Source organism: Ursus maritimus, unplaced genomic scaffold (genome assembly GCF_017311325.1).
Source record: "Ursus maritimus isolate PB19 unplaced genomic scaffold, ASM1731132v1 scaffold_23, whole genome shotgun sequence".
Taxonomy (NCBI): Eukaryota; Metazoa; Chordata; class Mammalia; order Carnivora; family Ursidae; genus Ursus; species Ursus maritimus.
In genome coordinates, this window is record NW_024424786.1 from 42,795,928 (window position 1) to 42,823,241 (window position 27,314).

The window sequence follows — 27,314 nt, forward strand, 5'->3', positions numbered from 1 at the left end:
ATGCTCCAGAAGGAAGGGAATTAGGAAAGAAGCCCCGCCTGCTCACGCAGAGGGTCGGATGCCGCTCTAACCTACAGGAAACGGAGCCAGAAGACCGTGGTGGGTCAGACAAAAGTTTTGAAGACAAAACTCCAACCCCAATTCTGTATCACAGAAAAGCAAAGGTCTTGAAGGCATTTTATCTGTCCCTAAATAAAGAGACTATCAGGATGGAACAGGAGTTATAATATTTCTTTTACTCTGAAGTACCATTGAAATGGCATTTGTATTTAATATTGATTTAAATTATTGGCAAGTGCAGTATGGGGAGGAACAGAGTCAGTAATATTGTATCAGCTTTGTGTAGCAACAGATGGTAACTATTTTTATTATGTTGATCAGTTCCAAATGTATACAAACTTTAAATCACTATGTTGTACAAATGAAACTACTATATGTGGTAGGTTAATTATACTTCAACAACAAAAAAATAAATCATTGGCAAGGTCAGCAAAGCATCTGGTAATTAAAATATTGTGATTAAGATTTAGAATAACATGATTATGTATATAATCCACATAGAGATGCCTAGTTTTCAAGAATTAGGGTCTAACTTTTGTAAACACAATCCTAAAACTATGTCACTTATTCTTTCTTCAATCATTTATAAGTAATTTGAGGATAATTAAGTACTTATAGGTCATTTATTCTCCCAGTTTAAAGATGTTTCTGAGAGAATGGCAGAGAAAAATCAGCATTTGATATATTTCAAAACTCATGGTGATTAAAGCATAGTCATAGCTCTCACTGATTACACGAAAATGCTTCCATTAAAATGGATACAGTTTAAACCACATCTGAACTGTCAACCCCCTACCCCATCTGGGAAAGGCTAATGTTTCAACCCAGTCCCCTCTCGGCACACGCACTTGCTGGGAACGGCAATCACCTGTTAGGATCACAAGCTCTCTGCCAGCCCAAGTAGAGGATGACTGTCCAAGAGCACAATGTACATAAATTGGTCTATAAAGGTTTTTGTTTCTATTCTTAGTTCACTCATAAGGGCTAATAGGCTTGCCAAGTTGCCTATTTAACAACCTAACTGCCTCCTGTTTTACTTTTACTCTCTACACAAAGCCAAACATATCCACTTACCAACTTAAATATGATATATGACATAATTTTTTTATTAATGTACTCTGTACCTGACTGTAGATAATTATTTTGGTCTTGATACTGAGGAACCAAATGAAGTGCTTTTAGTTCTCTTGTGCCAGAATTGTCTATACACAGCATTTGTGTACCCCCTTTCAACTGACATATCACCTAAAATGAAAAATAATGATCAGGTTTCATTTTTAAAAGATATCCAGTAATATGAACCTAAATCAACTTAAATCTGAGAAAGTAACTTTAATCCAGATTTTAAGTTTTAATGGAAAATGGCAAGCTAAAGACCTGGTCTTGATTTCTCACTCTACAATCACATGCTCTCTGGAGCTACCACAGGGCAAAAATCCCCCAGGAATGTTTTGTGAGACGTGCTCAGGTGTGGAATGCAAGTCTTGCTCATGCCTTCCTCTACAGGTGTCGGCCCACGGAGGTTGAGGGTAAGGACTGGGTGATGATGCACCGAGCTTCCTTCCCCATTCTTATGCTCCACTGTCTGCGCGGATGGAGAGAGTGGTTATCTGCCCAGCCCCAGCCCCAGCCCCAGCCCCAACAGATCCAGTTAACCGCAAGAAAGACTTCATCCCCGACTCCATCTCTGGAGCTGATCACATCCTTAGAATAGTCTTATATTTTATGAGTTATTCTTTCCTGCTATACACACATATTATTATTCTACACATTTTTTAATGCCCTTTTACTTTATTTCCTACAAGTACAGTTTAGAAAGGTTAATCCAAGAACTGGAAGATTCTAAGAAGCCATGTCAGTCTTCCTGGGCCTGACTGGCACTCTCAGACCATCTCGTTGGATTCTGACCATAAATGATTCCTCAGTGAGCCAGGTGAGTCCGTCAGTCAAAGACACAAGTCAGGCAAAGAATAGGTGGGAGCCCTCGCTGGGTGCAATCCCGTCCGAGGCAATGCAGCGTGAAAATGAAGGCAAGAAAAATCATGGCTTCTGCCCACCCACAGCTTCTAATTCTGATGGTAAAACCACAGATACCCAGAGAAGCTGTGGTTTCCGACTTTAGGTTGTCTTTGGGTTTCCCAGACAGGAAACCCCAAATAAGCACAAAGGATCGATGTTAGCAGAATAACACCTACAGAGCCTATGTTAACAAAGTGCTGATCGCTGGGTCAAACCTTTATATCACCCTGACACTGGATAAGAGGCCAGTAGTCATGTTTGGTTGGAATTTTATTTGTATTCAGAGGAGAAAGTTATAGCCACACACACACACAGAGGTGCACAAAACTGGGAGAAATAGCGGGTCCTCCTGGGCTCTGCTGTGCCCTCCCCACCCCCCATCAGGAGCGCGTGCATGCTGCTTGGTAGTCTGGTGTAACTGGAAGAGTTCTCATCCCGATCACCTGGTCCACACATCCTGGACAAGCTCTGCTCTCAGAACCCACGTGCACCCGAGCAGAACCACAGACAGACAGACAGGTACTGCTATATTCCATAGCTAAGCCAAAGTTCATGATGAGCTCATTCTCAAGCTATTTCCTAGTTAAAGTATGTGCCTTAGAGCTTAGGCCACCTTTCTTGGAATAAAGAGCTACCAAGGAAAAGGCAGTCTCTGGTTCTTCAGACTCTTTGCTAAAGGAACAGTCGGAGCCTGATTCTCTAGCTCCCCTCCTTCCCAGTCCTCATCACACTCTGACCTGGGGTCCCAGATGCGCCACTCACAAACGGACCATGTAACATCACTCTTTTCTTATCCATGAAGTGTAGATAAAAGTATGTCTAGGCTACAGCGCTGACGGGAGGATTAAATGAACCACACATGTTATGGACTATGTCATGCGAGTGTCACTTGGTATCATTAGGAATTTGGAGGCAGGCAGGAAGGGAAACGGCCACAGAACCGCAGCTCCCTCTACCCGCCCACCTGCCAAACCACACAGCTCTGCAGGCTGCCCCAACCCTGGGCCCACCCCCGGAGGGGCCTTGTGGTTACCCTCCTTAGCAAGGACAGTGATGTCCTGATCTTTGTTTGGTTTGCTAAGACCCAGGAAATGGGAATCTCAGAAGTGAACGGAGCATTAGAAAGGCTCTAATTACATCCCTCTTTTGATAGATGAGGCAAACAAAAATGTGGACTTAACCAGTAAACAGAATGAAAAACAGTGACTGAAATCAATGATTCCTATTAAATTACCAATGATCAGAATCAAACATTTAAGATAATGGCATTTAAACACATTTTCTTTGGCATCATTACCATTGGGTTAGAGTCTTTCTTGTGAGAGCAGCCAGAGGCGTCCTCTGCTTCTTGTGATGAGGGGAACTTGCAACAGGATTCTGGACCAAGAGAGTTCTGAAAAGTTGCTTCCTCTGGATTGTTACTTATAATTGTACCACCTGCTTCCTTTATTTCCACCTAAAAAAAGCAATTGTTATTTTAGAAACCACACTGCGGACACTGGGGTTCACAGTTGCATACTATGGAAAATTCTATGTTTTTAAGGTAAAGAGCACCCTACCTTTACTTCTTCTCTCCCTCACTATCATTCTCCCTATGGGGGGCAACAAGGAGGGGTGATAAGTCGTCTGATCGGCCTTGCTGGGGAGGAAGGACCCTGAGGACCGTCTGCCCACAAAGCTGGCGGTGTGATTTCGATGTGGTGCTCATGTTGTTTCAAACACACGGCGTAAGGAACAGAGAAGAGGCCCCAGCTGCCGGTGCCCCCGAGCTGCTCAACAGCCCCCCATTCTACAGGAGCTGGCAGCCTTGGGGGACCTTCCTTAAAATGGCCTCAAATGCTGACCCTTTCTCACCGTTCTTAGAGCGTGCCCATTAAGTTGTATGAAATGTTCCAGTTGATTTGGTTTTTACTCAAGAAGCCTCCAATCCTTGCTGACGTAGCAGATGTAATATTGATCATGTATTTACAGCAAAACTCATAATTGTGTAATGAGTGGCAGGATGATAACTAATAAAGCCTGAGGGCAAGAGGAGCTGCCAACTTTGTTTCTAAGCCATTTCTGCTACAACCACCAACTCAGTGACACACAGCAAAATCCCCAGAGAGGGCAAAGTGCCAGTGATACTACTGAAAACCAATGGAATTTAAAAACTAAAAAGACTCAATCGTTAAAAAAATTACCATCAGATTTGAGTGTTCCAAAATCGTGAGGATTCTAACATTTGCTAAGAATGTGAGGAGGGTTAGGATTGCATCGGCCGTGCTCTCCTGAGCCTCCATCTGCCCAGAGCGCCTACTGCAGACAGAGTACAGGGGAGCCTCCCCAAAGGCTAGGAGGCAGGTCCTAGAGTCCTTCCAAGAAGAGGGTGATTCTAGGGTAACATTCTGAAGTCCTCATATAAAAATCACAGCACAGATAACGACCTTTCTAAGTGTGGTTGTGGATGCAAACTTGGAGATGTGGAAGGGTGAAATTAGCGACTCCCACAGATAATAATTACTGGCAGGTTCCTGAGCACAGCAGACTAGCATGAAGGTATAAATCTTTAAAAACAGGAAGGTTTTGCTGTATTTCAAGTTATGGCTTTATTTTGATAATTCACATTTTACAGCAAGAGAAAATTTCAAATTTTCTTCTGCTTTCTGCTTTGAGGAACTCACCAGGCAGGAGCCATCAGAGTTTAGATTTAATTTACCACCCTGTAGGGGCGCCTGGGTGGCTCAGTCGTTAAGCGTCTGCCTTCGGCTCAGGGCGTGATCCTGGGGTCCTGGGATCGAGCCCCACATCAGGCTCCTCCGCTGGGAGCCTGCTTTTTCCTCTCCTGCTCCCCCTGCTTGTGTTACCTCTCTCGCTGGCTGTCTCTATCTCTGTCACATAAATAAATAAAATCTTTTAAAAAAAATTTACCACCCGGTAATTACCAAGTACTTATCCAGTAAATACATCAGCTCCTTAGCCGCAGGCAACTATGAGCTGAACTACTTCAGTAAAGTCCCATTTTTACAGAAGAGATATAAACAAAGTTCAGTGTGGGAATGAATTTCTAGAAAAAGGAAATTAGCAATTCATCCTCAATATTTACTAAAAAATAATCCCATTCTATTTAAACGATAAATATGTTCATGCTGTATCTTTTTCATTTTACTAGTTAACTAGGCAATTGGGAAAAAAAAATTTTAAAGCAAAGAAATACCATCCAAATAGCCTCTCCTTTATTTTGTCAAACCCACATTTTGTTAAAATTGGATTATATGAAAAGGCATAAATCTTATGATTTTCACATGAGCTAGTTCTGTTCCTGTTCTGGTGAATTCTCACTGAATCCACTTTGTACAGGAAGGCAGCCGTACTAGAGGCCCAACAGGCCAAAGGTGCCAGGAACCCAAGTTTGGCCTGGAAGCAAAATGGAGTGGCTGACATTTCAAACCATCTGAGGAAGATTCAAGGAAGACCTCTACCGTGGGTGAAGGCTGGTAGGACTGGGTGAGCTCTAGGGTCCTCTGTGTAAGCCAAGAGGGTGGTGGAGGCCCAGCCTCTCCTCCCTATCTTTTCTTTACACTAAGGAGCAGGGATTTCACTGAAGGAAAACCAGAAAGGCAGAAACCCAAGCTGCTGAAGCTATGGCTCATGATACATGAAGTCAGGCGACAGTCATCCCAACACCAACTCCAAAGTGCTCCACGGAGGCTTGACTTGTAACTTACAACAGTGATTTAATGGCTGAGTAATCTAGTTTTTCAAACTAGATCCTCTTAGGGGGCCAGTACCCATTTCCTTGGGATTCTTCGTTTCCTTTAAAAAACTGATTTGTTTAGTTTCAGCAAAAACAAGGCAGAAAATCACCAGTGGTGATAGCAAAAGAGGGTACTTAGTGGAGAATTAGCAGGAATTTATGTAGACTGTGATTTATATTACATATGCTTAAGGAACAATCCCTCATTAGCAGAGAAAAGCTCTCACATTGCATTTTTTCCCCAGACATAGTGCCTCTAACATAAATGGGGCTTCTTTCCTAAAGCCAGTGAGTGATAGCCACAGGGCCGAGGGCCGCACACTGCCTAGCTGTTTCCCTCTCCTGCTGTATGCTCTCTGCAGCCTTAGGCCACTTTGAACCTGCCCCGCAGGACCTAATCCTGCAGGGAGAATGGCCTGGCTGGGTAGGCGCAAGGCTTCCAAAGGGAGGTGCTCAGTTGGAACGAGTGAATCCAACCCGGGCTGCTACCGATGCAGGGAAAAGGCTTGGGAGGGAAACCTTGGCCCGAGCCAGTGGTCTCACTTCTCTATTTGGGACGAGGCGACAGAGTCCCGAGCCAGTTTCCCACATGGATCTTACTGGAATCATCCGGACACCGGGGTGGGCGGCTCCTTCCCTGGCCCAGGCGCCCAGGGGCACGACAGCAGGACTCCGGTGCGGCGCCAGCAGGGAGGACAGGAAGTGCACGTTGTAGGCCTGCGGCTGCGGGGCCACAGGCAGCGTGGCGTCCTCCAGGGGGCTGAGCTCGGGGAGACTCGGGTACTCCGGGAGCATCTCCTCCTCGTCGTTGTCGTCCACCACGAGCTCCACTTTGACTTGACTCTCACAGTCCACGTGAAGCGGGGGGTTGAACGCGTGCAAGAGGGGCTCCTTGGGGTCCGCGGAGCTCAGATACGCGTCTTTAAACACGTGGAACTCATCCTCCTCGTGCTTCACCACCACCGGGGGTTTCAGGGTAAGGTTTTCAGAAGCAAACGGACTCTCTGCGCTGAAAAGGTCTGTCACGATTTCCTCCTCCGGACTGGACATCCCGCCAAGCAGAGGGGCCTCTTCCATGTCCACTGAGGGGACCTCGGGCCGGGCATCGCCACGCACCCCTCGCCACGCAGATTCCGGCCGGGAGCCGAGCACCTGCAAGGACGCGGCCAGGTGAGGCGGACACCGCCCCGTCCAGCCCGGGCTCCCCAGGGGGTCCCTCCGCGCCCGAGGGCCTGACCCGGGTGGGGGCTCCCTCCGCGCCCGAGGGCCTGACCCGGGAGGGGGTCCCTCCGCGCCCGAGGGCCTGACCCGGGAGGGGGTCCCTCCGCGCCCGAGGGCCTGACCGGGGTGGGGGCTCCCTCCGCGCCCCAGGGCTTGACCGGGGTGGGGGCTCCCTCCGCGCCCAAGGGCCTGACCGGGGAGGGGGTCCCGCCGCCCCCGAGGGGCCGACCGGGGGACCCACTGTCCCCCTCCCCACCTGCAGACCCCTAGGCCGGGCCGGGGGACCGCGGGCAGACCCGACGGCGGCCGGAGGGGCACGGGGTCAGGCCTCCTCCGGGGGACACACCTGGGGCCGCCGCGGCTGCCGGGGCGCCGAGTGAGGATGCGGGGCTGGGCGCGGTGAGCCGGCCCCTCACGTGCCCGCGGCCGTTGGCGGTTAGGGGCGGGGCTCACGCGGGCGGGGCGGCGGTGGGCGGGGCCTGACTGGGGGAGGGGCGGGGCGGGGCTCGCGGAGAGCCAGGTGGCCCGGGCGGGGGCGGACTGCTGCGGGGAGTAGGGCCAGGGAGGACGCTCCCAGGCTCCTCAGCTCCAGGCTCACGTGGGGGAAACTAAGGCCCCTAGACCAGTCTGACTTCTTCAGATCAAAATTAGGATAGATTTTTTTTCTTTCATTGGATAATAAACTCTATACTGAAATATTTATACATTACAGAGAGCTGAAGTTCCCTGAAGGAACTTCCCACATGGATCTTACTGGAATCACCCGGACACCGGGGTGGGCGGCTCCTTCCCTGGCCCAGGCGCCCAGGGGCACCACAGCAGGACTCCGGGGCGGGGCCAGCAGGGAGGACAGGAAGTGCACGTTGGTTCCTCCGAGGTTCCCCAGTCCCCACTCATGCTGTCTGCCAAAAGGGACACTGAAGTCAGCTGTGTATCCTTTCAGCCCTTTCCAGGGCCTCACAAACAGATGCCTGCATAGATGGCCTTACTCTGAGTCTATGGCTGAAATGCGATCACATCACGGTTGAAGTCAGTTGAGTTCAGGGCAGGGCTGAGAATGCACTTTGGGCTCCCAAACTGTAGGGATGGAGAAGGCAGCTGATACACACTGAAGAGCCCTCATAAAAGAAAATCTCATGAGCCTGAGTAGCTTGAGCAAGCACATCAGCCCGCAAGACCGTACCGTTCACATGCTTCTAGAGCAGCTCCCATGCATCCGACCGGCACAGCCACCCGGCTGAGTCATCAGCTGGCCAGCCTCAAAGGCCCAGGGCCTCTGCCATACTCTGAGATGTTCTTCCAGCCCTGCTGGATCAGCCGAAGCCAGCGCCTTGTGACTCAGGCCTCCCCGCACATCGCCGCCTTTCTCAGCCAGCTACCTCTGCCCACACATCTTCCTCGGGACACTGAAGATCCTTCGAATGGGTGCTTGGTTCTGTCCTCCTCCCACTGGATTTGATCTCTACCACAGCCAGAACCTGGCGCAGTCCCCACTGTACGGAGCAGAGCTTAGCACACAGTGGGTGCTCAATAAAGACTATTGAGAAAATAATTCATGCATTCACTTAACATGTACTTGTTGAGTACCTACTATGTGTCAGACCCTGTTCTGGGCACGGGAGCACGGAGAGAATGCATACACGTAGAGTGGAAACCCACAGCCCAAGTCAGCAGCTGCCCTTCTCAGCCAGGTCAGGGAATCTTGTGATGTCCACTCTGCCCAAGCCAGGCCATCTATGCAAGCCTCCTGTGGTCTCTCTCTCCTTTGTCTCCAGCGCCTGGGCTTCATCCCTGATTTATAACCTCCTTATTCATATAACAAAAGAGCCAGGGACAAAGACTGGGATTAATGTTTTATTAATGATAACATTCGTACTACAGTTCCCAGATTTACATCCAAGACAGCATCCTGTATTTACATGCAGCGGACAGTTCAAGGTAACAAATTCAAACCACAGCTCCTTTAAGACTATGGCTTATTCCAAATTAAATTAAATACATAATACTCTTCCCTCCTCCTTTCAACATGTACAATAAAAACCCACTCTTCCTTCTTTTAGGAAATATAAAATTGCATTGATAACTGCACTGGTTAACAATTAATTACATTTGAGATATTTAAACCTGAGAGACAAGCCCAAATGTGTCTGAGTGCTACACGTCGACATTGGAATTCACACGTGAACACTAAGGTCAGTGGTCAATAGTGCGGGATTGGGGCGGCTCTGATCGTGACTGACACCAGCTGTGACTGGAAGCCGCACCTGCCCGGGGCAGAGTGGGCGATTTCCCCCCACACCTCCTAGACTATGAACCACAGATGAATGGGGGGTGGGGGTTATTACTGTAATTGCTCGTTTTCATTTTAGCTTTTTTTTGTCTGTTTTCATTTCTTCTTGCTTTTAGAGAAAAAAATCTTTGGCCCGTTTAGGTGGGATTTTCACATGATCACATATACATAAATGAAATGTGCATGTGCGCTGCAGCAAAGCGCCCACCCCCTCCGACAGTCCGCCTGGTCATCGTATCCCTGGAGTGCACAACTCTTACAGAGGCAAGCCCCGCCAGAACAAAGTGGTCAGAAAAAGAAATACACGGCTCTAAAGTGGACAGCTAAGCTGGTCGCTACAGCCCGGAGGCAGTGGGTCTTTCTCATTTCATGATCGCTTATTTTTACATTAAATACTGAAGACGATTCAGTGCATAATTGCTTTTTGGTCTGTCAGACGCTTCAAATAAAGGCACGCCCGCCTGAAGGGCAGGCTGTGTTAAACCTAGCACCTGTCGCCTGCGACATTTTCATCCGTCACCGAGATGACGTGGCCTACGGTTTCCATTCCCTCCCTCTCCTCTGGAAAGGAGAATGGTTCTCTCTCGCCAGGTGGGATTGGAAAGCACTCCCGGGGCCTATTGGCGCTGCACTCTCCTGACCATTTTGAGGTTATTCTTCCGGTTTCTCAAGCTTCGTTCCTTTGTCAGTGGTAAATGTCACGCCCTCCTTGCTGTCTGCCTGGGTAAGCGTGACCCTGAGGCATGACTTACGCTTTCTTCTTCAGTGACTGCTCCCGACACATCGCACTTGACCACGACATCCCTTGCTCCCCATTTTTCACACTCACACTCTCTCTCTCTCTCTCTCTCACACACACACACACACACACACACACACACACACACGTTCTTTTGTTGCTTAATGATGCAAAGAAAGCAGTCTGATGAAGGGGGATCCAGCCCAGCTGCCCTCAGGAGGGAACTGGTCTTTCTAGGGGCAGGGAAACAATAGGAAACACTTATTTGGGGATACTCGTTCGGTAAAGTGAGAAGGGAGTAAGACACTCACAATCCCACCTGAAGACCTGACACAGGAAATCTTCCCCACGGTCTCCCTTTCGCTTGGGGCCCTCCACTTTAAGGCACTGGGTTTTGAGGACTTGCATGGTCAGTAAAACTAACACGTGGCGTACTACTCGCTTCCGACAAGGACAGGCAAATACTACCAAAATCGGACGATGACAGAGTTACCCACGGTGACAAAAACGGTTTCCAGAAGCACAGTGTTTCCGTTAGTGCGTAATACACGCATCAGCTACGAATGGTTAACGTCTCCAAAACTCGAACGCTTTCCTCTCTGAACAAAAACAAGCTCTGGTAAAAGTAAATGCCCGTAAGGACCAGGTATTCGGTCACCCCCGAGGAAACGTGCCACGTGCATTTCCAACGCGTGACGTCACAACCCCACTAGTCCCTGCGTCAGCTCAACCATGCTCGCCCCGCAGCCACACAGGCGGATGCAAAAACCTTCGGGGGGAGGGGGCACTTTATCAAAACGTTCCCAAAGTCAGGACCTGCCAGGAAGTAGTGGAGCTGTACTGCGCGCGGTGGGGACCTGCTGTCCTATAAAAAGAAAAAGACCGAACCCTTGACAGAAGGAAAACGTCTGAGTTTAGTAGAGCAATCTTGCATCCTGAACTACAATCGGGACTGGCAGCTACTTTTCATTTGGTTTTATCAGAAGAGCTCGTTCTCCTCCGCGGCGGCGGCTCTCGTGGATTATTTTTTGGAATTGGCGCTGAAGCCGAACAAACGGATGATGTCGGTCATTGCCTGTGTCAGGTGCTTCCCAAAGCGGTGCGAGTCCTTTCGTGGGAAATCAGGAAAGAAAAACGCACATTACAACGGGGGAATCGCACGCTTCACGCCCTTACACTCAGAACCTGATGCAAAGAACAGGTCTGTTCCCTGAGCTTTGCCTGAAGGGCTTCATCACTAAGCTGCCCGTTCTGGAGACGCGCTGGGGGTTCCGAGAGAGAACCGCTTCTAAGCTCGTGCGGGTGTGGTCTTGATGTAAGGCTCCCCGAACGCCAACGGGTTACATGAAGCACAGTGAGTGAGTGAGCCCCAGTCCTCCGCTACCGGTGACCTCGGCCGTGCTTGCAGGCAATACACGATGTGGAAAGGCAGAACAGAAACACGGATTCGGGGGCCACGCTTGGAAGGCGGTCAGGTGTTCCACTCCCACAGAACCCCGTAGACCCCGAGTCATCTTGTATGTGTCCTTTTAGCATGTGTGCGCTGACCTCAGTCCTCCCTCTGATATCAGACTGTGAGAGTTACACGAGCACTCCCACGTTAAGATTCAAAACCGTCGCTATGGGCAAAGACATACTTGCAACCAAATAGGATCATTTCTTTAAAATTAGGTTAAAGAGGGGCGCCTGGGCGGCTCAGTCCATGAAGCGTCTGCCTTTGGCTCAGGTCATGATCTCAGGGTCCTGGGATCGAGTCCCGTGTCAGGCTCCCTGCTCGGTGGGGAGTCTGCTTCTCCCTCTCCCTCTGTCCCTCCCCTGCCCCCCACTCATGCACGTGCATGCGTTCTCTCTCAAATAAGTAAATAAAATCTTGAAAAAAAAATAATAAAATAAAATTAGGTGAAATAATTTAAAAATTCATTTATCTGAAAAAGCCCAAACCTAGTAAAAAAACACATAGTTGAACTGCTATTTTCTGTCAAATTAAGGAAGTGCATGTCTGTCAGATTAAAAAGAAAACAGTAAAAATACTCGGTCTTTAGGAAAGGGGACTTCATTTTGACTTACGGTCTCCGGGCTGGAGAACTTGGAAGATATATGGAAACTGATGAGGTTCTCTCCCACGAGGATATACGACACACCATAACCATCGTCAGCGACCTACAGAAGCAGGTGAGACTAAGTTTAGCGTCGGGCGACGAGATGATGAGGAAACAGGACTCCCTCACATTCCAGATACAAGACCGTGTGAACACCTGAATTAATCATCTGCAGAATTCCTTGGGGGGTGGGGGGAACCCAACGAGGTAACAAGGGGCGCGCAGAGTCCAGGACGACCTGAAGCGGAGGCGGACGGGCACGTCCAGTCCCCCGACGCGCAGCCCGGAGGACATCTACGCGCAGCCACTCACCGGCCCGAAGCCCCCTCCGCTGCACACGTACTCCGGGTTCCTCTCCAAGTCGAACAGCTCCACCTGCTGCTGAGGGGTCTGGCTGGTGGACAGTCTCCACGGCTCGGATAACACCTGTGGAGCAGAACAAGGAGATTCTGTAGTGACACCTTCCCCAGTGCTGCCCTCTTGTGTCCCTGCGCGGCCCGGGCAGCAGCCAGGGAAAGGCTCGCTGGGCGTCCGGGCGGCGTCCCTGAAGGCCTCGCTGGCTCGGGCCATTGTGTGCACAGAGGGGGACGGGGCAGAGGAGGTCAGCTGGGCTGGAGGGGCCAACACAGCAGGAAAGGGGGCGGGTACACAAACGAAGATTTGGAAAGGGGGCCGTGCTGTGCTGAGGCTGATTTTCAGGAATTTTTCTTTTTTCTTTTCTTTTCTTTTCAAGATTTTATTTATTTATTTGACAGAGAGAGACAGCCAGTGAGGGAGGGAACACAAGCAGGGGGAGTGGGAGACGAAGAAGCAGGCTCATAGCAGAGGAGCCTGATGTGGGGCTCGATCCCAGAACACCGGGATCACGCCCTGAGCCAAAGGCAGACGCTTAACGACTACGCCACCCAGGCACCCCTATTTTCAGGAATTTTTCAAGCTGCTTAGTCAACACGGCATTATTAAGAGTTAAATTCTACACCTTAGAAGTAAATAAACTGTATTAAAAACGAGACCGATAATACTCAAGAGCTCATCACTTCCTAACCACTTGAGTATATCTTACGATCCAAGCCTGAGGAGGTCAGGAGGGCACGTGTGACACACAGCGTTCCCGGGGGGCCGAGGGACACAGCGCTAAACGCACAGCTCGGATTTGACACTGTGACGACAGCTGAGCCCGAAGACCCGTCCTGTGAGGCCACTTCTCACCCGCGAGGCTGCCCCGACTTGCTATCGGCTTAGCCACAAACCCGGGGGAGCTGCCGCCGGCAGACGGGACTTACTTCCTTCAGGAAAGGGGAATCCACGGCCAGGTATTTGGACACCACGTAAAGGCAGAAGAGGTGGCGGTCGATCCCGGAGCCAGTCATCGCGAGGCGGTACAAATGCTGATGCTTCTCGGACGCCACCTTGAACAGCCTGAGCCTCTGCTCGAACTGAGCAGTGAAGGGTGGGAGTCACGTTGTGCGGGACGGACCACGTAGGCTCCGAGATGCCGCGAGGCGCCCTTCTCTCCAGTGGCCCGACGGCACCAGCAAAGCAGGCGACTGGGGGTCTCCAGAAGAGACGTGCCCGAGCGGAAGCCCCACCAGCTGCCCCCTCCCCAGATTCATGCTGCCGACGGGGCGGCTCGGGGGCGGGGCTGGTACACGGCGGGAGAAGCGCTTTCGGGGCTGGGTGCAGCCCGCCCAGCAACCCCTCACTCATACCTACTGATTTCCTCCAAAGAACCAGAAGCCTGTGTCCTTGGGAACAAAGTTTCCCCAGAGCAGAGCAGAGCACCCTGCCCATGTCTCCCCAGCCAACACTGTGCTCTGGGCCACGCGGGCTGGGCACGGATCTGGCCTAAGCCACGTCCTAGCTGTGTGGCCCGGCAGCTGACAGAATTCAGAGTTGTCTCTGTTCCTTAGCTATGAAAACAAACTAACATAATACTTCCCAGGCTACTGCCAGGATCCTCAAAGACGGGGTAGGGAAAACCTGAGCCCCAAGCCTGTGCGAGGAGCTTGGGGGTGGGAGGTGGGCTCCATCAACCCCGAGTAGAAGGTTCCGTGGCACGGCTCTAGGCTCCTTGCCCACACACTGACTCCTGGGACCGGCCCTGCTCCAGCTCCCGTGCCACCCGTGCTGTGTGAGACCGTAGTTGAGACTCCTGGGAGCCCAAGCTGGTTTGCAGATGTCACAGAACTGACATCTCTCTGGGGGCGTCCCGACCACAGTTAGCTCCTTTGAAAGGAGGCAGGGAGAGAAGCCGGATACGGCGCCCCAGGACAAGGTGTGCACGGGATCCCCTCAGCCTCGCGCCACTTACCGTCTGGGTGGGGTCCACCATGGCGAGCACAAAGTTGCAGGACTCAGTGCTACAGGAACGCACGGTCTCCGTCCTCCCCTCTCGGAAGAGTCGGGTCATGGAGGCCTCGTACGTGAGGCAAAATTTGCCCATGTCCTAGGAGAGGAAAAGTATTTTAATACAAGGCAGGGCCGGCTGATGGGCTCTAATGCACAAGAAGGGATGGGTTATGGTCAGCTTTAGTTTTTAGTCATCGTCAGTCTTCACACGGGCTTGTGCAGCAGGCAGATGGAGACGTCATTAGCTTTGGAAAGGCCTGGGGATGGGGGGTCAGTGTCTGGGTAGCCCAGGTTCTATTTCCAGATGCAGCTGATGCCATGGCACGATTTCCCGAGCTTCACACACCTACCCGAGTGCAGACACGCTTACGGAAGGAATACATGACAAGGAGATGGGCATGCAAAGCTGGAAATTGTTAGAGACACAAGGTGTTGGCAGGAAATATTCCATCGTGTTTGGATGACAATGAGGATGACCCAGGAGGGAAGGGACAGGTCAGGAGCAATGTCCCCCAGCAGGAGGGTAGGCGGCCAGCTGCCCCACTGGACAGGAGGGGAAATAAAGCCGAGGGGGCGGCTGTGGGCTGTCAGGAGGTCTCTTTGGAACGCTCTCGTTTTCTCCGTGAACCAAGAAGAAGGCTTGGCCTGCTGAGGGTGGGGAAACAGGGAGGGGCCGGGAGTCAGAGAGAAGGCGTGGGGAAGAGGCAGAGAGGGGCATAGAGGGGGACTGCCCGGGGGCCTGCCAGAGTCTGCGCTCAGTAATTTGAAGTGAGGAGCCAGCCCCTTGGGATTTGCCTTCAGCCATGCCAGCCTTTTGGGTGCAGGGCCGAGCAGTCCATGCCTAGTGGAGGGAAAAGGGAAGGCAAGACAGGCAGAGGCCCTGTGGGGTCCAGGGACTAGAAGGGGACAGAAGGACATTAGAGGCAGCGCCTGACGCTGGGACCCTATGGGGGACAGGAGAACAGCTCAGCAGGGGCTCCAGGGAGCAGCAGCAGGTGGTGCAGGAGGGCAGGGCCCGAGGAGCACATGCGCTGTGGGAGGAAATCACCTGCAAACTCCCCAGCCGCTGGGCCAGCTCCAAGGCGCCCAGGTTCCCAGTATGGACGGGAAAGTGGCCCACGGCAGTTTGTGGACCCCAATTATTCCTGACCAGACAATGCCTCTCGGCGTCGGGGCCCTGCTGACCCCAAGGAGACCGAGGACACCCTGCCACCAGCCAATACCGCGAAGCAAAACCCAGTGCCAGAGTCAAGGCTGACGTCCCCGGCAAGCGGGCCGTGCCTGTGAGTGGCCTTCGGAGCTCTGTCCCTCCCCCAGTCCTGCCTGTGAAGTGACGAGGCGAGCAGGCCACGGGGTGAGGAACACAGGCCAGGAGGTCTGTGACGCGCCACCGCTGACTGCCATCCACCTGCGGGACGCCCACGGGAGCCTTCCCCGCTGCCCCCGACGCCCGGCACAAGGAGCCACCAACTCACCACACTTCTCCATACACCAGTCATTACTTTGCCCTTGGGTGGGGTCCAAGAGGGGCTCTAACTCCTCATTCTATTTATGCAGAGTAAGAATAAGAATAGAACAGGTAAGCAGGGGGTCCAGGTTGTTGGTCAAACATGTCTTTCAGAGAACTTCCTACCAGCTACCGTGGGGCGCATGACAAAGCAGGAGGGAGGGAGGAGGGCGGGAAGAGAAGGAGCTATAAGAAAAAAGTAGAAATCTGGCATTTTAGTCATCAATTAACGTTAGCTTGGGACATATAATGCACTGATTTATGCTAAGTCCACTCTCCAAGACCAAACTTTAATTGTGTCAGTGGTCAGCACGGCCATGCAGGATACCACAACTTGTAAACGATCGTCTAAAAACTTCTTGGCAAAGGCACTGGGGTTAGCGTGCTCAGACCCTCCGAGAGCCAAGCCGGGTTACACCTGCAGCCCCACTTCACCTGCCGCAGCCAGCCGCCGTCGGAAGAACACCTCTAGTTTCTAACGAGCTGGATCGAAAGACATGATCGATGAAAATACGGACACGCCCAGTGTGAGCACACAAACCTGTCACACGCTGGGACTGCTGCCCCCGGGCTCAGGGTTCAGGCCGCTGGCACGCGGGGGAATTTTTCACCTCTAGTTTCTTTTTTTTTTTTTTTTTTTTAAAGATTTTATTTATTTATTCGACAGAGATAGAGACAGCCAGCGAGAGAGGGAACACAGGCAGGGGGAGTGGGAGAGGAAGAAGCAGGCTCATAGCGGAGGAGCCTGATGTGGGGCTCGATCCCAGAACGCGAGGATCACGCCCTGAGCCGAAGGCAGACGCTTAACCGCTGTGCCACCCAGGCGCCCCTCACCTCTAGTTTCTAAGTGAAAAATAAACGTGACCCAAAAGTGGAAGCAAACAGCTATAAACCAAAATTGCGACCCCCGCTAAGTGTCTTCATTCAATCGGTCATGACTTATTTACGGATGCCTATTCCTCTGTGGCTGGCATGTGCCTGGCACTGGGGACAGATCATGTCCCTGCCCTCAAGGGGCAAATGTTCTAACAGGAGAAACGGGGACACAGGCTACTACACAGCGACAGGTGCACCAAACAGAAACAAGGCAGGGTGACAAAGAGCAAGTGGGTGGGGGCTATTTTAAATAGGAGATGGGGGTACTTGAGCAAAGACCGAAGCAACCACACCTCAATCTGGGAATCAGCAACCACCGGTGGAGAGCAAGTGCAAAGGCCCTGAGATAGGAATGAGCCTGACATATTGGAGGACAGCAAAAAGGCCAGTGTGGCAAAAGCTGAGTGAATGAGACCAAACGTGTTATGAGAGAAGGTTGGAAGGGCAGACGGGGATCAGAGCGATGGTGACTAACCTTCAGAACGTGTTAACTTGGAAGGGAAAAATAGATACATTTTAATGTCTACTAACCTCAAACTGAACTACAGCATTGAGAAGCACAGTCAACGAACCACAGTAATTATGAACAGTGTAGTGACTTTGAAGAGAAAATCACAGCTATTTGCACAACAAATTATGGTTGTTGCAGATGTCCCAAAATACCATCTACGCTCATCACGACTTCAAAATTACAGCAGTTACTAGCTCTGCCACCCCAAATTTAGTGCATAATTACACTCGCTGCGCCACAAATTTACATTCAATATTTTGACGTGCATTTGTATTAACTGATTACCTTTGTAACCCTGCGTATTTCCTCTAATGCTTTATAAATGTTATTCTGAGATGGGATCCCCAAGGCTTTCCCAAACTGCCTACAGGGTCGAGGGCACAGAGAAGAGTCAGAAGCCTGGAACGGACCCCCAGGACATGCAGGACATCTGGACTTATGCAGAGCCAAGGGGAGGTCCTGCAGCTCTGGGCTGAGCAGAGAAGGGTCGGACTCACAGCTCCGCAAAGAGCCGTGTCCCTAACACAGCAGGTGCTCAACCGAGCCTGCACGGAAGGACTTCTGCATGGGAAGATCAGCCTCGCCTTTTTAACAGGCCATCTTAATACACGGACCCTCCTTAATAGGTTGAATGCTCCGTGAAGAACTGACATGGGGGGGGTAGCGGAGTGGAGAATAAAATCCTGATTATTTCCAGCCAGAGGGAAAAGAACAGCTATAAGTACAGAAAACAAGTGATCTCTAATGCTGAAAAAGTAACTTGGTTTCTTAAAAAGCAATTGTAATGCACGCTTGCCCACACAATGTGAACACAGAACCATCTAAGAAAACAAAGATCACCCTTCACACCCCTTGCTGTATTCTCCATCCGTCCCTTCTAGAGTTTGCACAGCAAAAAGCAAGAGCTAGGACCCGTGTTCTAGAACGTAACAGGCAGGCAGCCAATATCACAGTTTTGTGGGCCTGATACGTGGTCTCTATGGCACCTGCTCAGTCCACTCAAAACACCCAGGGACAGTCCCTCCAGACTGAGCCCGACCGAATGCGAACACAACGTCCTCTGTGAGCGCCGAAATGACATGTGATAGTCCGACATCACGGAATATCGTTCTTCCTTTTGTTTTGTTTTGTTGTCAATTACTAACAACACAACACCATTCTTAGCTCGAGGACCATGTGAAAACAGGTGACGGGTGGGGTGTGGCCCGTGGGCCAGAATCCGCAGATCACCGTAGTAAAGAAGCCAAACGTTCACCTGGTGTCTGATGGCCGAGCGTTTTCACAGAACACGCCATAGACACGTTTAGCGGCCACACAATCATCGGTTGTACCACAATTTAGCACGTTTCACACTGATCACCTCTTCGACTGATTCAAATTTTTACCAAGGGGTAGTTTCACCTCATCTTTGTGATGAGCTTTCTGTCCTTAAAGGATACGGTTCTCAAGGAAGAACTTGCCCAGGAAATGGTGTGAGCCCAGACGCCGCGCACGCACTTCCCTCTCTAAGCTCCCCTGGGCAAACACGAATTGGAAGAAGACCTTTGCAAATCGCAGAGGCAAAAATTCAGTCTTCCTTACGTTGCATTTACCAGATTCCTAACAAGATTAAGTTTTCCACGACATTCCCTGACAATGTGTAGTTTTCTGCTCTCGCGGACCACCGGCACCTGCTCTGACTCTGTTTTCCTACAGGGCTGCTTATTTGCTTCCCAAAAGGACCCAACCCGCATCACTCATGGACTCATCCCCTCCAAAGCCCAAAACGTAGAAATCGGAAGAACAAGTGTGCTCCTCGTGACTTTTGTTTTTCAGAACGTCACCGGTTATTCTCAAACGTCATCTCTTCCAAATGAACATGAGGACCAGTCGCTCGAGCTCCCTTCCCAAAAACATCCCCAGACCCGTGGACTGTGTCCACACGGGACGTGTGAACTGGGCACATTCGCCTCTGTGGGGTCAAGACTTTTCACCCCAAACCACAGCCTTGTCTCCCTTTTAGAGACTGTCTGGGCCTTCCTCCCGCAAAGCCCCACCTGCTTGATAAATGTGGGCCTGGATCCCAGGCTCCTGGCTCCGGTTCCCACTCCCCTTGCTACCGTACTTTCTACTTGGCCAAGGACTGGACAAGGATGATACTGCACCGGGCTCCTTCCTGAGCACTGTCCTTCATCATAAAAGCTTTTCTGCTGACTCCATCTCCCGAGAAGACGTACGGATGTCCCCCCGTCCAGTGATCCCATCAGCTGCACCCACTGCACTTACAGAAAGGCCCCAAGAACTACTGGGGTTACCACATTTTCACCTTTAAAGCCGTACACTGGCAGCTGATACACGATGCTATCTATCATGTTAAGGAAACAGCTCCTGTTACTTAGCGGTTTTATCAGGAACGCACCCCAAGATTTTAATGTCTTTTTAGTATCTCTCGAGATGACTGTCCTTTCTCTTCTCTGATCTGATAACATAACTTAACCTGTGACTGGATTTACGAATCCCAAACCGTCCCCTTGCCGTTGGCACCACACGCTGTTGCTGGTGATTACACTGCTGGATTCTATTTGCTGGTATTTTATTTAGGTTTTCTGCATGTACATTCGTGAGCAAAACTGGGTCTACGGCTCTTTCTCGCCGTCTCTCCAATTAAGACACCAGTTCCAGAAGCAGCCTGCCTGAATCCAAGCTCAGCCACAGCCCTGGGCGCGGTGGGTCTCAGGCGAGGGGGCTCACCTCCTTGTGCATCAGGCAGAGAAGAGAAAGGCCCTCCCCGGCTGCTCTGGGAATTAACGAGCTCCCGCAGGCACCCCGCACGACCTGGGCAGCTCTATGCAGCTCCCCGTCTTGCCCAGAGGGAAGCTGGTTCTGGGCATCAACCAGACAGCCCCTCACTTTCCGAAGCCTCTGGAACCCTAAGCCGCTTCTAAGCAGCTTCACGTCAGCAGCTGGCTTTCCAGCTTCTGACCTTCATCGTGGAGACTGACCTCCTGGCTTCTTACCTTGTCTCGGGTCAGCTTTGCTAACTTCTGTTGCTGCAGAAAATCGTCTCGAGATTTGCAAATGTATTACCGTGGAACCTGGTGTTCTCTCAGGAGAATCTTCTCTGTATCTGAGATGGCACCGCCTTTTATCTCCCAAACGCTGCATATTTACGCGCCATTTAAATCTCAAGCTCATTAATTCTAAGCTCCGATTCCCCGATCTAGTTACTGTATCTTTCAGTCCCTCGCTCCTTCGGACCACGAGCTCCTATGATGGCTGTGCTTCTGTCCAATGGCTCTGCGGGCCTGCACTTCAGTGAGTATGTTACTTGGGAAAAGAAAGGTTCACCATTTGACCATCTTTGTTGTCAAGTACCGCAGAGTCAGCTGAAGTACGTACGATTTTGGCCTACCTAGTCCCGTTTCTCTGATTTTAACGTGACCTCTTTTGCTGTCGTCCATCTGTTTCTTTTCCTGACTTGACCCGCCCCCGCCGAGAGGGGTTCTGCTCCCCACGCGTCCCATCCCGTCTGCGGCAGAAGGCCTGCGCCAGTGGCTCCCCCTGGGACAGGTGTCCGGCCTTCCCCACCCCCAGGGTAAACGGCTCCGGGCACGTGCTCAGGACCCCAAGTCCTCGGGACAGAACCCCAGGCTTGTACCTTGTAATGCGCCAGCTGGAGAGCAAGCTGGACGAAGGCATCCGGGCTCGTCCGGCACTTCTTGATCAACCCTTTACCGAAGGTGTGGAACGGGAAAGAATGGAAATCCACGTCGCTTGCCAGAATGGTGGCGCTGTTCAGGGAAGTCTCTATCACCTGCTGACACTGGAGAAGAATGGAGAAAGAGATGCTCCTTACTGGCCGCTGACATACCTCGGAGAGGCGAGATGTTCGTGCGGCCCACTGGGCTGTTGCCTGAACACACACACACCCCATGTTCTTCCCGGTTCTTTCCGGAAGCGTGATCCAGGAGCCGCGATCCGGGAGAGGAACGCCAGTGGGAGCCTGCGGCCTCCTGGTCTGAGCGCAGCCCCACAGGGCACTCCGCACAGTCCACAATTTAGTTTTGTGAAATCCATGGTGGCAACCCAGGAACCAATTTTAAAAAACAAACGGGCCGTGGTTTGACCACACCACGGAGATGAGCTCCCAAGCCACGGAAGAACGTGGAGGAACCCTAAGTGCACGTGCCCAGTGAAAGTAGCCCGTCTGGAGAGGCCACGTGTGACAGGATTCAGAGAAGAGGACATTCTGGACAAAGCAAACTGTGAAGACCGTGACGAGATCCCTGGGCACCCCGGGCGTGGGGACAGGAGCAGGGAGCGCACAGATTGGGCCGTGCGACCGCTCTGCCTGAGGCTGTATGTGGGTACAGGCCGTCGTACATCCGTCCAAAGGCCAAGAACGCTAACACCGAACCCCACGTTCGTGACGGGCGCATGCGTGTGCTGGGAGGGGGGAGGCGGGTAGGAGAGACCTCTCTGGACCTTCTGCTCAATTGTGCTGGGAAACTAAAACTGCTCAAAAAAGTTAAATTTAGAAAGAAAAACTTAAAATACATGCTGACCGACCTGGTCAGGTACAAGGACGCTAAGTCCACGCGCCCTGGCAGCGGCGACACCTCTCTGAGGAGCGCACACCGGCCCTCGGGGACACAGGACGGAAGGCCTGGCAAAGACAGTGGCCCCACGCGTGGCATTTTCTACTTCGAGAACTACTTCTCGGGGCCCAGGAATACCTGCTTGGATCAGTTGCGCAGGAATGTGGTATTCCCAACCCTAAACTTCCTTCCTCAAAGGCTTCCTTTTATTGAGCGGCCCGTGTATGCAAATCTTTGAGAGACAGAAATGATGAGTTAGTGACCTCAGACTATTTCTACTCTGAAGGAAGTGACTTTTTTCACTTTTTCACTGTGACGTCCAGCCAAATCTGAGCTAGAAATCTCGCTGTTTGCCAGCTGTAGCGAGTGGCTCCACGGCCCCAGTAAAAACCCCCGAGTGGACACAGGTCAGTGTTCGAGAGCTCCATCCAGCCGAGCTGGTGCACGCCCGGGAAGTCCGCGGGGCAATCGGGCTGTGACGGTTTACCCGCATCCCCCACCCAGGTCATTGGGACTCACTTCCTCCGGGATGTCCCACTGCAGCCGGGTGGGGTACGGAATGTTCGGGTTGGGGTCGCCCTTGCAGTGCCCGTCCTCCGCGTAGCCCAGCTGGAAGCAGTCAGTGGCCAGGACGTACTGTCGCAAATGAAAAGACACACGCGTCAGGTCAGAGAAGATGACGGTCAACAGTGTTACCTAGAGCATCTCTGAAACGACCTCCAGGGGAGACAGATCCTTGCTCTTCGCGGAGACGCAATGAAGCCTTAGCGGGAGCAACTCCCCAGCTGTGCTGCTGGCACGCTTGTTCACACCGGACCCCCTCTGCACCGCCCCCCAACCTCCAAGTTCGTATTTCCACTTCGGAGGGAAGGGAATGGGACGTGGGGAGCCCCCCGGCTTGCGGGCTGGTGAGCAGCTCGGCCAGGACTCTAGCACATGCGGAGCCTGTTTCTGGGTCCCAGGTGCCCGCTGGGGACTGTCCCCCTGCCCCCCGAGTTTTACAACGAGCCCGGAAGGCCCCATTATTCCCACTGTGTAAATGAGGAGGCTGAGCCTCTAGGGGGAAGCCGTGTGCCCCAGTTCACACTCCCCGAGCGCCAGAACCCGGGCGCAGCTGTGACATTCTCTTGCCCCCGGCGAGGACACCCACACCAACGCATTCAGCTCTGTTTACTGAGCGGCTACTGCGGGCCGGCAACCCGCTAGCACCGGTGAGAGAACGGTGAACAGAACAGACCAGAATTTCTGCCTTTCCACAGGACGTTAAACACGGCCGTCTGACCTACCCAGTCCGCTCCGGGGTGCATACTCCCGAGAAAGGAAAACACGTTCACGTAAGACTTGGGCACGAGTGTGTCCTAGGGGCATTGTCTGAGTCGTCGGAATGTGGAAACCACCCGCAGTGGCCAACACAGACCGTCGCAGAGACAGAAAGCAGACTTGTGGTTGCCCCAGGCGGTGGGGGGCGGGAGTTCCTTTTGGGGGGGAATGAAAACGTCCTAAAATTAAATGCTGGTGATGGTTGTACGACCACCTTGTAAACACCGAAATCCCAGCGAATTGTGTACTTTAAGAAGGTAAACTTTACGATATGTCAATTGTACCTCCATAAGTAATAACGAATTAAAAAAAAAAAAAAGAAATCCCTGCATGCATTCAGGGAGCTTATATCCTAGTGGGGGAGGCCAAAAAAAAAGACCAAAGCCACACCCCAAGTCCGGCTGCATGGGGGCTCCTGCATGGGGGCGCGTGGAGGTGGCCACGTGTGCACACGTGGTCAGCGTCCATGCAGATCTGAGCAAGCGAAGGAACCAGCCTATTTGCATCTGAGCGGCTCCGCGTCAAGGCCCCCAGAGTCCAACACACGGAAGCAGACAGGATCCAGCTCCGACCAGATTTGTTCTCGACTGGCTTGCCACGGGCAGACCAGCTCCCCTTTTAATTTGGCCCCGGCCTCCGTGACAAGACAGCGGGTCAGTTCCCATCCCGGCAGGGAGCTCTGGAGCCCCCATGGCGTCCCTGGAGCCACAGGCCACTCCGTCAGCCGGCAGGAACACAAGTGATCGCCTTGGGCTAACAACGCAATCGCTTCACCCTTATCTCTTCCAGAGCCCTTAAAATAGAAGCACCGCCTTGTCAACACGCAGATTCTCCACCTGGGAAGTGAGCCTGCGGCGGCAGTGCCCGCAGCTCCGGTTCTGTCTCCTTCAGGAAGAACAGCTGTCATGCACTTAGGACCCAGGACGTCCTCGGAATGGGTGCAGGAGGCCTGGACGACTCCGCCGGCAGACAGACCCCAGCTGTCTTGCTGTTCTGTCCAGGGGCCGAAGGTGGCTGGCTCTTCACTGGGTTTTCGGCTGAAAGGATCACTCAGCCTTTGTCGGCGTCAGCAGACGGGCAGCGGTGAAGACCTTGCTGAGTACTGACTGCTTGTATCGTGTGTTCGTGTCTTGGGACCATACCGCTATCTTAAAGACTACGAGTAACACTTTGTTTTCCCTGTTTATGCTTTTCCCCCACAGAGAAGACCTCACTTAGCTGAAGGAATGGCAGGTTAGTTTGTGCCAAGACCCCAACCTGGGCTAAGATGGTCCAGACAAGTCTCGGAGGGGTATCAGGGGCTCCTAACCCAGGACTGGGAGAACGCAGGGGAGGGGCCTGGAGAGAGTGTGGTCAAGTTGAGGTCTGACGGGGCCGGAGGCCAGGGAAAGAGTGTACTGGGCAGAGGAAGGGGCGTGTGCCAAGGCCCTGCAACAGACAGCAGGACATGCTCTAGGATTTGCGTGATCCCAGGGAAAAAATGGACAGATAGAATATGTTAAAAATAAACGTCGGATTCAAAACCTTCAAAGAAATTGAAAAAAAAAAAAAAAGAACAAGGTCGTGCATTAAGATGTCTTCGCAAGTTCACTACGATTTCATCATTTCACGTCCCCCACGGAGCTCCACGCCCTGTGCAGGACAGTGAGGTCCGCAGCCTGCAGTCCTGGAGATGTGGCTCCCACAGGAGCAGTGAATGTAGGGTCACATTATTCCACTCCATTCACGAGAGCAGCAGAGACTGCAAACTACAGCTGGGCATTCAGGGTGAATCTCAAAGGGCCTTGTTGCTTTAACGTAAAGTTACCCTGAGTTTCATCACACCAAGATAATACGGAATGTCTGGGTCAGGTCCACTGTTGACAACCCTGGAGTTTAGAAATTGCTTCAAACAAGAACCGTGGCGGATGAGTTAAGAAAGCAAAACCTTCCTTCAATTCTTCGTGCCAAACTCGAAGATGGTCCAATGATTCTTTGAGAAATGAATTCTTTAAAATTTAAAGAAGTGGCAGGGCCAATGCAACACTGCATTTTAACAAGCTGGGTAGAGAGACAGGATGACTGCGGTTTGGCGGTTTTTAAATAATTTGATAAATTTAAGAATTAAATGATGTGGTTGCGTTTTTATAAAACCAGGATGTTAATATGCTTGCTTCTAGTCAGCCTACCACTTGGCACAAGGGAAAAATCTCGAAAACACAGCAAAGAAGCGATGGTTTTGCTTTAGCTCTGCCCTGAAGTCCACGCACGAGAGCCGACCGCCATTCCGTTACACTGGTTCCACCCGGAGAGGACATTAAACACGTTTCTGTCTAAGGAAACTGAGTTGTAGGAAGGGAAGACACAAGGCCTTTTGTTCAGCTAATTAATGTCACACGAAGTGCCAACGCATGTTACGAAGCCTTCTCTAATCAAACGGGTATCACACAACGAAACGTCGTCTGGGGTCTGGATTTGCAACAGCAATCCCCACACACGTCAAAGCTTCGAACACTCACCTCCCACAGGTGCGCGACAATGGGCGCGTCGGCCCAGGAGTGCTCGGCATTCATGCCTATCTTCCCGTTTTTGAAGACAATGAACGTTAAAGACTTATCGAACCACCTACGTGGAGAAGAAACAGTCATGAGACTTAACTGTTTAAAAAGAGCACCCACAGGCCTCGGATCCGTCACTTCTCTGTTCTCAGACACAACGACAAGCCTTTACGTGCCGAGATCAGCAGAACGGAATATGTTATTCTATCGTGAGGGACCCACAAGGCAAGCGCAGGGAGCCGGGAGGCCTCGCGCCCCCATACCCCCCGCCCGGGCCGAGCCTCACCCCCACCTGCGGGGCAGGCAGGACGGCCCCACAGACAAGGGAAAGGAGGCTCCAGACAGTCACAAGCTCAGGGAGCCGATACCCAGCTCAGCCCCATCCACCACCTTCTCCCGCCTGGTTCCAGGCGCCAGCGGCCACGCCTGTCACCAGCGCCTCCGATCAGAGGTGGCCGGGCACGGAGGGGAAATCTCAAGTCTGCTGCTTGAGCTGCGCGCGTGCGTGCACAGAAACGAGAACCAAAGCTGTGTTTTTATGACAGCCTTACTCCTTCAGAGCAGAGACACCGAGGCTGGCTGTCAGCCACGTTACCTGTCGAAACACCTGCCGTGCAGGAGAGACTTGGCGTAGCTGTCCATGGAGGCCTCTGGGTCTTCCTTCCTGTACCCTTGCTCTGTTTCGTCGAGCGTCACGAAGAACGCTGCCTTTTCCACGGCATCGAGGGACTGTTTGTTCTTCCCATGTCCAAAATAGGCTTGGCGACACTTGGCCCAGGGTACCCTGAAACAGGGTTACACAGAGTCAAACCTATAGGAATGTGGGGACATCTTACACGTGACGTTCAAAATGACAACGTTTTTCACAGTTTCGCTGGAATTTAGGGCAACTACGTAGGTATGACCCTCTCTGTCAGCAGCGGGGCCGCACCGTCGTGGGCAGGCACTCCAGAGCAGAGCACAGGCGCGGCATATACCTCTGTTCACTAAACACCGGGTGGGCAACGAGAATGCACCCTTCGAGCTCCGCGACCCGGGGGCAGCAACCTCGAGGCAGGGCTCTCTGCACCCCCGCCAGGGTCCACCCTGAAGATATTCTACCCACCTCTGCTCCAGCCCTGCTCCAGCCCTGTCCACGTACTAGCTCACTGATCAACACTGCCATTCCCGTCTTTCAGAGGGGGAAACTGAGGCACACAGACGTGGTCACGGCTACTTTGTGGCAGGGAGAGCTTCAAACCCAAGCTGTCCTGCCCAAGTCCATGCTACTAATGACCACAGGACACCCTGGGGATAAGGGGCACCCCCGGGGGTCCAACTAAAAGGATTCTTTTCATCCCACCTCTTGTGGGATACAAGGAGCTGAAGTAACACCCACTTCCTGAGAGTCGCCCCAGCCGTGGCTCCTTTGATCGCTCCTAGGCCCCTCACTCAGGCCCTCCTCTGGTCCTTCACCCCACCCACCCTTCCAGA

At 52.1% G+C, this 27,314-nt stretch overlaps 2 protein-coding genes across 3 annotated transcripts in view; both read right to left on the reverse strand.

Moving 5' to 3' along the window:
- Positions 1 to 6,892, reverse strand: part of TESMIN (testis expressed metallothionein like protein) — a 39,853-nt gene extending 32,961 nt beyond the window's left edge. Inside the window, exons 1-3 of the mRNA XM_008709190.2 lie at positions 6,416 to 6,892; positions 3,377 to 3,535; positions 1,185 to 1,305 (exon numbers count right to left, since the gene is read on the reverse strand). Of these exons, the coding sequence (XP_008707412.2) occupies positions 1,185 to 1,305; positions 3,377 to 3,535; positions 6,416 to 6,892 (757 nt within the window). The remainder of the gene's footprint in view (positions 1 to 1,184; positions 1,306 to 3,376; positions 3,536 to 6,415) is intronic.
- A 1,985-nt stretch (positions 6,893 to 8,877) lies between these two features.
- The window catches only part of CPT1A (carnitine palmitoyltransferase 1A), a 50,889-nt gene continuing 32,452 nt past the window's right edge, over positions 8,878 to 27,314 (reverse strand). For both annotated transcript variants that reach the window (XM_040639574.1, XM_040639573.1), the window contains exons 11-19: positions 26,437 to 26,625; positions 25,803 to 25,908; positions 22,504 to 22,620; positions 21,045 to 21,209; positions 14,476 to 14,610; positions 13,448 to 13,600; positions 12,477 to 12,590; positions 12,133 to 12,225; positions 8,878 to 11,173 (exon numbers count right to left, since the gene is read on the reverse strand). In XM_040639574.1, the coding sequence (XP_040495508.1) occupies positions 11,087 to 11,173; positions 12,133 to 12,225; positions 12,477 to 12,590; positions 13,448 to 13,600; positions 14,476 to 14,610; positions 21,045 to 21,209; positions 22,504 to 22,620; positions 25,803 to 25,908; positions 26,437 to 26,625 (1,159 nt within the window). In that variant the 3' untranslated portion in view covers positions 8,878 to 11,086. The remainder of the gene's footprint in view (positions 11,174 to 12,132; positions 12,226 to 12,476; positions 12,591 to 13,447; positions 13,601 to 14,475; positions 14,611 to 21,044; positions 21,210 to 22,503; positions 22,621 to 25,802; positions 25,909 to 26,436; positions 26,626 to 27,314) is intronic.